The following is a 13287-nucleotide window of genomic DNA, read 5'->3' on the forward strand; positions in this document are numbered from 1 at the left end:
ATACAATTAGCTGAATCCAACTAGTTTTAAGGTCAGAGATTTACACCCCATAAAACCTTCACAGACCTTTATTCTCTGTCCTCATTTTTAAAGATATAGAAGCCGGAGAGGGTGGGTGGGGGAAGGGGGGGCGGGGGGGGGGTCAGCTGTCTGTTAGAAGCTCAGTGACGCACGGCCGCCGCTCCAGAGGTCAAAGACCCGTTTGTTTTAAATGTTCACCAAAGATCCACACTGAGCTCAGATTGCTACAGCATGTTGCCCAAGACTCTTCTCTCCAGGGGTGCCGCCCTGGCTGCTCTGGACCTCTCTCTGCCTGGCTGGACGGCCCAGCGGTCAGTTTCCTCTGTCACCATCCCGCCTCCGGCCTGCATGCTGCGGCCGCTGGAGGTGCCCAACCGCTACCTGTTTGGCCCTGGACCCTCAAACGTGCCCCCTCGAGTGCTGGCTGCTGGAGGGAGGCCCATCATTGGACATCTCCACCCTGAAATGTATGAGGTAAGGAGCTCAGGAGTCGATCCCTCAACCTGCAGGCTTATAACACAGTTATTAACCACCTAAACTGCATGTTTGTTAATTAATTATTATTTTTAATACTTATTATTCGGTAAGTACTTAAAAATAATGGTTCTTCAAGGGTTCTTTAGTAAAATAAATGGACACTCAACACTTTGCATGATTAAATGGTTCTTTGCATCGTGAAAGTGTTCTTCAGACTGATGGAGTACGTGCTGTAGATCACTCTATATAGAACGTTTTTGAAAATGGTTCTATATAGCACCAATATGGGTTTCTCTATTATTGTAACAATAGAAGAATATATAGAACCACTGAAATTGGTTGAAATCAGTTGAAGAAACTTTTCACGTTGCAAAGAATCTTTTAATCACAAAAAAACGTTTCTTTGCGTGTTCATGGTTCTATATAGAACAATTTTCTTTACTAAAAAAACCCTTAACGAACCATTTTTTGAGTATACGAAGGTATTCGAGTATACGAAGGTATTTTGTAAAAACTACTACAAAACTAATATGTGTGAACTCACAAACAGCCCCTTAGACTTACAGTGCAGCCACTACTATGAACTGACCAGGTCCTCAGGGTTTCAGGGGTTAAACTTCTCTTTTGTAGATTATGAACGACATCAAGAAGGGAATCCAGTATGCGTTTCAGACGAACAACCACATGACTCTGGCCATGAGCGGCTCAGGCCACGCAGCGATGGAGTGCGCGGTGTTTAACACGGTGGAGCCGGGGGAGAGCGTGCTGGTGTCCGTTAACGGCGTGTGGGGGGAGCGTGTGGCTGAAATCGCTGAGAGAATGGGTAGGATGTCCACCCTCTGGCTGTTCTCACTGCGCTGGTGTTGAACTCTCTGTACTCACACACCCTGCTTCTGTTTCAATTTCAACAGGGGCCAAAGTTCACACTCTGGTAAAGGCGCCTGGTGGGTATTTCACTAATGAAGAAATTGAAAAGGTAAAAATCTACTATTATTATTATTATTATTATTATTATTATTAATAGTAGTAGCAGTAGTACTTGTACTAGCAGTAGTTGTAGTACTCATAGTAGTAGTAGTAGTAGAAGTAGTAAGAGTAGTGGTAATAGTAGTAGTTGTAGTAATAGTGGTGGTAGTAGTAGTGGTAGTAATAATAGTAGTAGTAAGAGTAGTAGTTGTAGTGGTAGTAGTAGTAGTTGTGTATATGAGTAGTAGTGGTGGTAGTAGCAGTGGTAGTAGTTCTGTGTATGAGTAGTAGTAGTGGTAGTAGTAGTAGTAGTAGTAGTGGTAGTAGTAGTGATAGTTGTGTATATGAGTAGTAGTAGTGGTAGTAGTAGGGGCAGTAGTTGTGTATATGAGTAGTAGTAGTAGTAGTAGTAGTAGTGGTAGTAGTAGTAGTAGTAGTAGTAGTAGTGGTAGTAGTAGTAGTAGTAGTAGTGGTAGTAGTAGGGGCAGTAGTTGTGTATATGAGTAGTAGTGGTAGCAGTAGTAGTTGTCAGGTATATGAGTAGTAGTGGTAGTAGTAGTAGTGATAGTTGTGTATATGAGTAGTAGTAGTGGTAGTAGTAGGGGCAGTAGTTGTGTATATGAGTAGTAGTAGTGGTAGTAGTAGGGGCAGTAGTTGTGTATATGAGTAGTAGTAGTAGTAGTAGTGGTAGTAGTAGTAGTAGTGGTAGTAGTAGTAGTAGTGGTAGTAGTAGGGGCAGTAGTTGTGTATATGAGTAGTAGTGGTAGCAGTAGTGATAGTTGTGTATATGAGTAGTAGTAGTGGTAGTAGTAGGGGCAGTAGTTGTGTATATGAGTAGTAGTAGTGGTAGTAGTAGGGGCAGTAGTTGTGTATATGAGTAGTAGTGGTAGTAGTCGTGGCAGTAGTTGTGTATATGAGTAGTAGGGGCAGTAGTTGTGTATATGAGTAGTAGTAGTGGTAGTAGTAGTGATAGTAGTTGTGTATATGAGTAGTAGTGGCAGTAGTTGTGTATATGAGTAGTAGTGGCAGTAGTTGTGTATATGAGTAGTAGCAGTGGTATTCTCAATGCACTACGCATTGCACGAGGTTCACAACACTACAGTGATATGGTGGTTGTTTGCTGTTTTCAGGCTTTAGCCAAACACAAGCCAGTTCTGTTTTTCCTCACACATGGAGAGTCCTCGGCTGGCCTGGCCCACCCCATCGACGGTATTGGAGACTTGTGTCGCAAGTGAGAGAAACACCCCCCCACACCTCATTTCAGATAAAAAATAAACGTTGGGTCTCAGTACTATCTGTATTGATATGGTTGCAGATACAACTGCTTGTTCTTAGTGGATTCAGTGGCGTCACTGGGAGCTGCACCTCTACTGATGGACCAACAAAGTACGTAAAGAGATGATTATAGAGGATCAGTGCTCTCAGTGTGCTGCTATGAGTGGCTGAATACTGCTGCACTTGGTGTAGAAGCTCCACCTCTAACGTCGTTATTCTCACCCAACAGAAATCGACATCCTGTACACCGGCTCCCAGAAGGCCTTAAATGCTCCTCCAGGCACAGCACCCATTTCATTCAACGACAGAGCATGGTGAGCACTGAGCATACGCGTACATGATAAACGTTCCCTGTTAAACTGGAAACTAACAGTATGTTGGAAATAAGGGTGAAAGTCTCTGATTCAATCTGATCACAATTCTTAAGGAAACGAATCAATAAACTATGAAATCTCAGATTTCACCACAATTAATTTGATTTATTTTGGAAGTCAAAACTACTTTAAAAAATATAGAATATGCAAAAGCTGCTGATGGAACTAACACACACTAGTGGGATACTGATGCTAACAATACACAAAACTGTTTGTGTTTTTATTTTTAAAAAACAGCCTAAAAGTGATTATAGCAAAAAAAATTAAGCTTACTTTATGGAATATTATTATAATCAATTCTAACATGGATGCACTCTCAGAATCTTTTTTTTTGCTCCAAACAAGCAATAAACAATCAATTAATTCAATTAATTCAGTCGACCTTTATACTGATAATGGCTAATCTGTGCAGTTCTGTGATGTGAATAACATGAGCAGGTATGAGCCCTCACACTGTATTTGAACACTGTTAAAACTGCACCAAAATGCCATATACTGCAAAAAAATTATATCTTAACAAGTGAAAACTTCTTAAATGTAGTCAATAAATCTAATATCTCTCATTATGAGGCTGTTGTAAGGATATTATAAGATTATTCCACCTGTTTCTGAACATTTTTACTTGTTTTAAGCAGTTTTATCTTATAAAAGTGTCTTATTTCATTGTCAGATCATGTTACTTGTTTTAATCATTATTTCTTGAAATGAGCAAAATTATCTTCATTATTTCTCGAAACAAGTAAACTAATCTGCCAATGGAATAAGACACTTTCACCAGATAAAATCACTTAAAACAAGTAAAAATGTACAGAAACAGGTGGAATAATCTTATAATATTCTTACAACAGTCTCATAATGAGAGATATTAGATTTATTGACTACATTTAAGACGTTTTCACTTAAGATTTTTTTTGCAGTGCACCTTTAGATTCTAGCATTCCAAAATTGACACAAATGAATTGCCACCTCAATGCATTTTTATATCCCTTGTTGGAAATTTCTCAAACATATTGGTAACATTGAGGAATGTGTGAAGGGGTTCTGCAGTGTGTTTTCATTCTATCTCGCGCAGCCACAAGATGTTCAACAGAAAAACGAAACCCGTGTCCTACCTCTTTGACATGACCCATCTGTCCAACTACTGGGGCAACAACGGCAAACCTGCAAGAGAGTAAGTAAGAGTCAGAGCTGCAATCAGCCTGACATAATCAGAAAGATCAGATACCGAACTAGAGATTTCGAAAAGTACAGTCTGTTCCTCTGTGCTGCAGTTACCATCACACCGGCCCCGTCTCTGGCTTCTTCACCCTCAGAGAGAGTCTGGCCATCCTGGCTGAGAAGGCAAGTTTCATTTTCGTTATTACAACACAGAGTAAACAGTCGGGGTAGGGATGGTTATGAGAAAGCCAGCTATCTTTTTATCGCTGTTGTCAGAAGAAAACCTTGTACTCTCCAAAATGGTAACTTTGCAGAAGAAGGAAAAAACATACTCTACTTTTAATGTAAGTCAATGGAACCAGAATTTTTTCCAAGTAATTTTGGGCCGTTTCTTTTGGTCCATTCTTCATGAAATTTACACACAATGTAAAGGACAAAAGGTATTTTCAAACTATGCCATAAACTGAAAAACGGCAAAAATGGAGATACGAGGTTTTCTTTCAATAACAGTGTTATGTTTTAGGAACACAGAATGCAGTTCAGCCCATGCTCTACAATGCATTTGTGTAATGCAAAGTCTGGGCCTTGTCTATCGAGTTATGGCCAAAAAAATAAAAGAGGGGTGGTGCTTGGGAAAAAGCAATGCACAATATAAATCAAACATAAAATACTCCTAAATTAAAAATGTTATCCATTAAAAATAATGTGTGTTGAAAAATAAATTGCTGCTTTTTTATGTATTATTGTTATGCCCAGGAAACTAAAATGGCATAGGAGTAGGGCTGGGCAGTATCACAATATTTATCACAATATTTATCATTGTCGTGATAAATTACATCACAATAAGCTTTTCTGAATATATTGTGTATATCGTCAGTACTCGTGGAACACGGACCAACTGCATGCTTCATTATAAAGAGACCAATTAATTTAATTAGATTTAATGCAACACAGTATGGGACAGTATCTACTAAAAATGGCTGTATTCATAGTTTTTGATAGTATTTTTAAGTCTTTTTTTTATTTTTTTAGTCTGTTTTCACTGTTCCTATTGATCAGATGTCTGAAAAAACAGGCAGCATAACATATCATACATCATGACAATTTCCTGAAGTGACCCCATAATTATATTTTAGCCATATCACACAGGAACCTGCTTAAACTTTAACAGTCATCAAGAATGCGAAAATCTATGAATATTCATGATTATGCAAACTAAAGGCACCCCCTTTGCCTCCTACTTTCCAACCCCTAGCAAAGTAGAGCCGATTATGCAAGCGCAAGCTTAGCAGGCTAATAACAAGTTAGGTTCTGTGTTTTCTGTTGTGTTAGTGTGTGTTGTACTGGTACGAGTGGATCAGACACAGCAGTGCTGCTGGAGTTTTTAAACACTGTGTCCACTCACTGTCCACTCTATTAGACACTCCTCTCAGTCCACCCTGTAGATGTAAAGTCAGAGACGATAGCTCATCTGCTGCTGCACAGTTTGTGTTGGCCATCCTCTAGTCCTTCATCAGTGGTCACAGGACGCTGCCCACAGGACGCTGTTGGCTGGATATTTTTGGTTGGTGGACTATTCTCAGTCCAGCAGTGACACTGAGGTGTTCAAAACTCCAGCAGCACTGCTGTGTCTGATCCACTCAGACCAGCACAACACACACTAACACACCACCACCACCACGTCAGTGTTACTGCAGTGCTGAGAATGATCCACCACCCAAATAGTACCTGCTCTGTGAGGGTCCATGGGGGTCCTGACCACTGAAGAACAGGGTAAAAGGGGGCTAACAAAGTATCAGAGAAACAGATGGACTACAGTCTGTAACTGTAGAACTACAAAGTGCACCTATATAGTAAGTGGAGCTGATAAAATGGACAATGAGCGTAGAAACAAGGAGGTGGTCATAATGTTATGCCTGGTCAGTGTATTTGCAGTATTGCCCACCTCTACATAACCTATATAAACTTTAACAGTCATTAAAATCTATAAAAATCGACCATTATGCAAACTCCAGACACCCCCTTTCAACCCCCAGCAAAGTAGAGCCGATTATGCAAGCGCTAGCTTAGCACGCTAACAACATAGAGAACGAGTTAGGTTCTGTCTTTTTGTCCCTGCAGTCACTCGACTTCACTCAGTCTGAGTCTTGATCCACTAAACCCCGAACTGAAACCTATGTTGTGATGTATAAAGCTCTTTTAATCTACTTGCTAAGCTAACGCTAGCCTCTGATGCTACCAAGGACCAAGGACCGTATAATGGAACAAGATTAGCATAGAGTTAAAACACACACTCGAAAGATTCACTGCCTCAGATTTAAGTCATTATGCTCAAAAGCTGCACCAGTGCTCACTAGCCCAACGTTAGCCTCTGGTGCTAACAAGGACAGAATGTAAATCTGGGGCCATATAACAGAAAATTCTTAAGTCTGAGATCATATCTGCTTTGTTGTCATGGTAACTTCAGTTAAGACTGAAATGAGGACAGAAGCCATTACAGAACAACAGTTATGAAGTCTATAATCTTATTTCCAGATAAGAAAACATTACAGAAACATCCAAAGTTGTCAAAATATCCTAAATACTTTCTTAACTTTAAGATGAACCCGAGAGCATCTTAACTTCTGTTTAAACCGTCTGTTTCTATTGTTTTATGCAGTGACAGGCAGCACAGTTCTCTATAAGCTAAGTAGCATAATGATGCTACATTTATCTACAAAACGGTGCTTTGACTTGTTTTTTTCAAACAGCGTTTTAAAAGCCCAGGCGCTGCAGACTCGACCTCCACCGTCCCTCTAATTACCTTGGGGTAATTTGGTCATTGTTGATGAAAACTCATTAGATTAAATATTACAGTGATAGTGGTGAATAATGAGGAGACGGAGCTGAACGTGTGTCTGTTTATTAGGAGGAGTAACGTTAGCGCGCTCGGCTAAAGTGTTTGGGGAAATGGAGACTGAAACTGTGGAGCAGCGACGCTCTGATAAACAGCACAAAGCGCTGAAACAATATTATTAACTTTCAGTTTATTTAGTTTGGGATAAGAAAAGATGCTGTAAGATAAGATTCTTAAATTAAGATCAGATTTGCTTCTGTAATATGAATTTGTGAAAAATCTTATCTTGACCTGTCAGATGTCAGAAGACAAAAAGATAAGAATTTTCTGTAACACGGCCCCAGATCTTAATTTAAGAATCTAATCTTACAGCATCTTTTCTTATCTCAAGTTAGGAAATCTTAACTTACTCGATTGAAGTTGACAATCAACTGTCGTGTCTGTTACCTAGCAACCGACCATACAGCACAGCTGAAACGTAAACACGTAATCAAGTTAGTTAGCCAGACAGCTAACGTTAGCTGCCGTTACTGAGGTAAAAAAAAAGGTCCAATAAAACTAAAGAATGATAAACTGAGAGTTTATAATGTTGAGTCAGCGCTTCGTGCTGTTTATCAGAGCGTCGCTGCTCCACAGTTTGTCTCCATTTCCCAGACGCTTTAGCCGAGCGCGCTAACGTTACTCCTCCTAATAAACAGACACACGTTCAGCTCCGTCTCCTCATTATTCACCACCATCACTGTAATATTTCATCATCAACATTAACACACGAAGGTAATCAGAGGGGCGGTGGAGATCGAGTCTGCAGCGCTCTGAGGCTTTTAAACGCTGTTGGAAAAAACCCTCACAAGTCAAAGCACCGTTTTCTACGGAGCTCCTAAGGGGCCGTGGTTAAAAAAAAAAGTTAATGACATTGTGTTCCCTCGCAAAACATATGCTCTTCAGACAGCAAGCAAATGTAGGACCAGCGGTGCCCGACGACATTGCCTACATTAGAGCTTTGTTTTCAGCATAGCTACCGTTAAAAGCTGTTTTCCCAGTTTGGCCAGTCTGCGCTGAGTTTATTCAGCTGTTGTTCTCTACAGTCTCTGTAAATGTAGCTTTTGCTGTACGAGGACCCTCGACCTCAGTTTCAGTTTGGGTCACTAACAGCAGAATCATGTTTGATTTTGAGAAGCGACACGTCTTTATATTTCAATCCAAGATCAAAGCAAAACTCAATGAGCTGCTTCATGTCTGAGCTTAAGCACAGCACAGCTTTTGCAAGCGATTGCAAACCGTTTGCATCGTAATGCAAAACACTTGCAAGGGAACGCAACGTCATTAACTTTTTTTTTAACCACGACCCCTTAGGGGCTCCGTAGTTTTCAGTGTAGCTAAATGTATCGTCATTATGCTGGTTATAGTGAACTGTGTTATCTATCACTGCATAAAACAATAGAAACAGACAGTTAAAACAGAAGTTAAAACAGCTCTGGGGTTCAAATATTTAGGATATTTTAGCAACTTAGGATGTTTCTGTAATACCGTTTTCATATCTGGAAATAAGATTATAGACTTAATAACTGTTCTGTAATGACTTCTGTCCTGGTGCATTTTTTCATTTATTTTCAAGCCATTATAAAAATCAAACTAAGTCTTAGCTGTGTATTTGGAGGTGTTTATATCAGGTTATTTGTTATGTCTTTATTCCAGGGTCTGGAGAACTCCTGGAGGCACCATAAAGAGGTAGCAGAGTATCTATGGAAGGGTTTAGAGGACCTGGGCCTGAAACTCTTCATCAAGGACAAGGTGAGTCATTCCGGACCAAGATTCAGTTCACCATTCTGCTGATTTTAGCTGGTGTCGTGGCTGAATGGTGCTGTTGTTTCCTTAAAGGATTTAAGACTGCCCTCGGTCACCACCATCGCGATCCCTGATGGATACGAGTGGAAGGAACTTCTAGCTTACATGTTAAAGCAACACCAGATGGAGATGACGGGCGGTTTGGGGCCCTCCATAGGCATGGTGAGGAAACACGTTAGACTGCTTCACCTACAGTCAGGGCACTGCACAGTTTAGTGTTTCCTTAATTCAACTCAAGAGCTCACGAGCTGATCTTCAGGGTCATGTGCTGGAGCTACTCTGAAATTTACAATTCCCCCCACCTTCAAGAAGTGAAAACTTCTTAAATGTAGTCAATAAGTCTAATATCTCTCATTATGAGTCTGTTGTAAGAATATTATGAGATTTTTCCACCTGTTTCTGTACATGTTTACCTGTTTTAAGTGATTTTATCTGGTGAAAGTGTCTTATTCCATTGGCAGATTAGTTTACTTGTTTTGAGAAATAATGAAGATAATTTTGCTTATTTCAAGAAATAATGATTAAAACAAGGAACATGATCTGACAATGAAATAAGACACTTTTATAAGATAAAACTGCTTAAAACAAGTAAAAATGTCTAGAAATAAGTTAAATAATCTGATATTCTTATGACAGTCTCAGAATGAGAAATTGTTTAGTTTTGCACTGGAGCTACGAGGCTAATATAGCTAACAAGGAGGGATGCACCGATCCCACTGCTTCCCTTTCAATACCGATACTGATACCTGATCCTTAAGTATCTGCTGATACCGAGTACCAATACCGATCCTAAGTCCTCGATATGTGCCTTAAAATCCTGATACTTCTACAATTTCACTTTTTAAATTTTTTGGTAAAAGCAGTGTTCTGTGTTCAGTCCAGTTGCGAACCTTAGGTAAGTTTTTCCAGGTGAAAAGTTCATATTTGTACCTTTTCATAACCCTGAATGTTTTAAAACAGAACAGTAAAATAAAAGCCTGGAGACGAGACGGGGTGTGTGGAGTCAGTACAGCTTAGAACATATCATTTCAGTGGATTATGGTTCAGTTATGTTCCCTGACTGAAGGTACTGAGATGGACCCTCGAGGGTTCCACCACAGTAACGAGAGGAGCACTGCCCCAGTGACAGTTTACTACCTTTATTTCTGAGAATGTGCAAGTCCTCCTGTAAAGTCTGATATAGTCATTTAAAAGTCAGAGGCGTCAGGTTCAAAAAGAAGGTCCGGCTCGATGTTTAGTCCTCAAACGATCTCAAAATCAACACTACACTGATGACGGTATGATGACAGTAGTAGATAATTCACTCACATCCTCAGAGACGCGTCTTTCGCCAAGTTTTGACTGAGTTCTCTTTGAATTATCTTTCAATCATCAGACTCATCCACTCGGGAAGGAGACTGAAACACATCCCACAGTATAAAATGTGCTTCCGCACATTGTGTATTTACACATTTCCACCAGAGAGGTCTCCAAAACGTAGATAGCGTAGCTTTAACAACTTGACATGGTTTGAGGCGAGTGTGTGATGACTACTAAAACCAGAAAACGCAAATTTTACACCAAGCACATCTGAGCTGACTACATTTGAGGCACGAAGAAAATGGTTTTTGCCAAACTGTCACTGTAAAATTGTGTATAAATAACCATGTGTGTAATCCATTTCTGTCCTAGGTGATGCGGGTGGGACTGATGGGCTACAACTGCAGCAAATACAACGCTGATAAGGCCCTGGCAGCCTTGGCCGACGCTCTGAAACACTGCCCAAAGCGCAAAGCCTAGACTACACACTGCCCTGCAGCACCGTCAGACACCTCAGTCAAAGCACAGGCGGCATGGACAGAAACATTGTACAGATGGCAAATATCACAGAGGACTTTAAACAGGAGAAATATCCGTCTGTCTGTAATGAATACAGACATGACAACTCCCACTGCAAAGGGCTCTGTGCATATTAATAGTGATGACTTGTAAACCTTCACAGCAAAAAATAATATCTTAACAAGTGAAAACGTCTTAAATGTAGTCAATAAATCTAATATCTCTCATTATGAGACTGTTGTAAGACTATTATAAGATTATTAAACCTGTTTCTGTACATGTTTTACTTGTTTTAAGTGATTTTATCTGGTGAAAGTGTCTTATTCCATTGGCAGATTAGTTTACTTGTTTTGGAGATATAATGAAGATTATTTCTTGATATGAGAGAAATAATGATTAAAACAAGTAACATGATCTGACAATGAAATAAGACACTTTTATAAGATAAAACTGCTTAAAAACAAGTAAAAATGTCTAGAAATAAGTTAAATAATCTCACAATATTCTTACAACAGTCTCATAATGAGAAATAGTAGATTTGTTGACTACATTTAAGATGTTTACACTCACTAAGACATCATTTTTTGCAGTGTTGTTAGCAGAGTGATGGATCTGTTGAAATTAATGTGTAAATTGTACAGTAAACTGGAAAAGATGTTCCTTTCAACTTCAGCTTGTTTCCTTTTTGGACAATGTCACTGTGGATTAGCATAAATGTTAAAAAGGTAAAAGCAGCTCTGATGCATTTAATTTCCTATCAGTCAAGCAACAGTCAGCAGTCACCATCAAGAACAGCTCTGTTTCCATCAGAAGGATTTTTTTAAATCAAAAATGGTTGAAAGCCTTAAAACGTTTGATGTAAATTTAGTGTCATGTGACAGATTTCACTCACGTGCCTCTTATGACAAACACAAACCCAGACAGCGCGGTGGAGAGTCAGAGCTGCACTGAGGAGACGACAGCACTTTTAAAGGAACGCTGTCACTTTCAGCTCTTACAGAGAGAGACGAGCAGATCAGACTGCAGCCTTTCTGAATGGAGAGCTCAGAGCAAAAAAACAATATCTTAGCAAGTAAAACGTCTTAAATGTAGTCAATAAATCTAATATTTCTCATTATGAGACTGTTGTAGAGAATAAGATTATTCCACCTGTTTCTATACATATATACATACACACACACACACACACACACAGATCAGGCATAACATTATGACCACCTCCTTGTTTCTACGCTCATTGTCCATTTTATCAGCTCCACTTACTATATAGGTGCACTTTGTAGTTCTACAGTTACAGACTGTAGTCCATCTGTTTCTCTGATACTTTGTTAGCCCCATTTTACCCTGTTCTTCAGTGGTCAGGACCCCCATGGACCCTCACAGAGCAGGTACTATTTGGGTGGTGGATCATTCTCAGCACTGCAGTAACACTGACGTGGTGGTGGTGTGTTAGTGTGTGTTGCGCTGGTCTGAGTGGATCAGAGACAGCAGTGCTGCTGGAGTTTTTAAACACCTCAGTGTCACTGCTGGACTGAGAATAGTCCACCAACCAAAAATATCCAGCCAACGGTGTCCTGTGGGCAGCGTCCTGTGACCACTGATGAAGGACTAGAGGATGACCAACACAAACTGTGCAGCAGCAGATGAGCTATCGTCTCTGACGAGGTAGGAGTGTCTAATAGAGTGGACAGTGAGTGGACACAGTGTTTAAAAACTCCAGCAGCACTGCTGTGTCTGATCCACTCAGACCAGCACAACACACACTAACACACCACCACTACGTCAGTGTTACTGCAGTGCTGAGAATGATCCACCACCCAAACAGTACCTGCTCTGTGAGGGTCCATGGGGGTCCTGAGCACTGAAGAACAGGGTAAAAGGGGGCTAACAAAGTATCAGAGAAACAGATGGACTACAGTCTGTAACTGTAGAACTACAAAGTGCTCCTATATAGTAAGTGGAGCTGATAAAATGGACAATGAGCGTAGAAACAAGGAGGTTCATTTGTACAACCAACGCATTCATTATTTTTTTCCCCATAATGTAACATACGTACTATCAGTCACGTGCAAATCATGTGCAATTTATTCACTTCTTAACACAGAGAAGTTTTCCAAAACTCCAACACTGAAAAGGCACTAACCATATGCACACCACCAAACTCAGTTCTGAACCAGAACTACATCAGAATCACTGTGTGTTCTGACAAACAGTGCTCTGAAAACTTCATAGAACGTACAACCATCTCTAGAATAAAACATTAAAGTTCTGGACATGCCTCAGGACCAGAAACTCAAAACCTAAAACTGCAAAAATAAAATACAGAAATAAAAATACGACTTTACTCATAAATCTAAATCTCTAACAAATAAAATTCTGTAAATCCTAAAATAAGCGGCAAAAATGACAAAAATCTTTGTTTTCAAGTATTTAAAAATGAACAACCTGTAAGTAAAGTCAGAATCGGTTCTAAACCGTGGGTTCTAACTAAGCTAACGTCCCTCAGAGCCGCAGGAC

The 13287-nt window shown here is 39.9% G+C and overlaps 1 protein-coding gene across 1 annotated transcript; it reads left to right on the plus strand.

The window, feature by feature from the left end:
- Positions 1-230: 230 nt before the first annotated feature.
- On the plus strand, positions 231-11442 carry agxtb (alanine--glyoxylate and serine--pyruvate aminotransferase b). Its single transcript, XM_036565366.1, has 11 exons — positions 231-495; positions 1129-1321; positions 1410-1474; positions 2595-2695; positions 2780-2850; positions 2969-3053; positions 4186-4284; positions 4385-4454; positions 8803-8898; positions 8986-9114; positions 10624-11442. Exons 1-11 carry the CDS (start codon positions 253-255, stop codon positions 10729-10731), a joined length of 1260 nt encoding a protein of 419 aa, XP_036421259.1. The 5' UTR covers positions 231-252; the 3' UTR covers positions 10732-11442.
- Positions 11443-13287: the final 1845 nt, after the last annotated feature.

The sequence above is a fragment of the Colossoma macropomum genome, unplaced genomic scaffold, assembly GCF_904425465.1.
Source record: "Colossoma macropomum unplaced genomic scaffold, Colossoma_macropomum, whole genome shotgun sequence".
NCBI classification, from domain to species: Eukaryota; Metazoa; Chordata; class Actinopteri; order Characiformes; family Serrasalmidae; genus Colossoma; species Colossoma macropomum.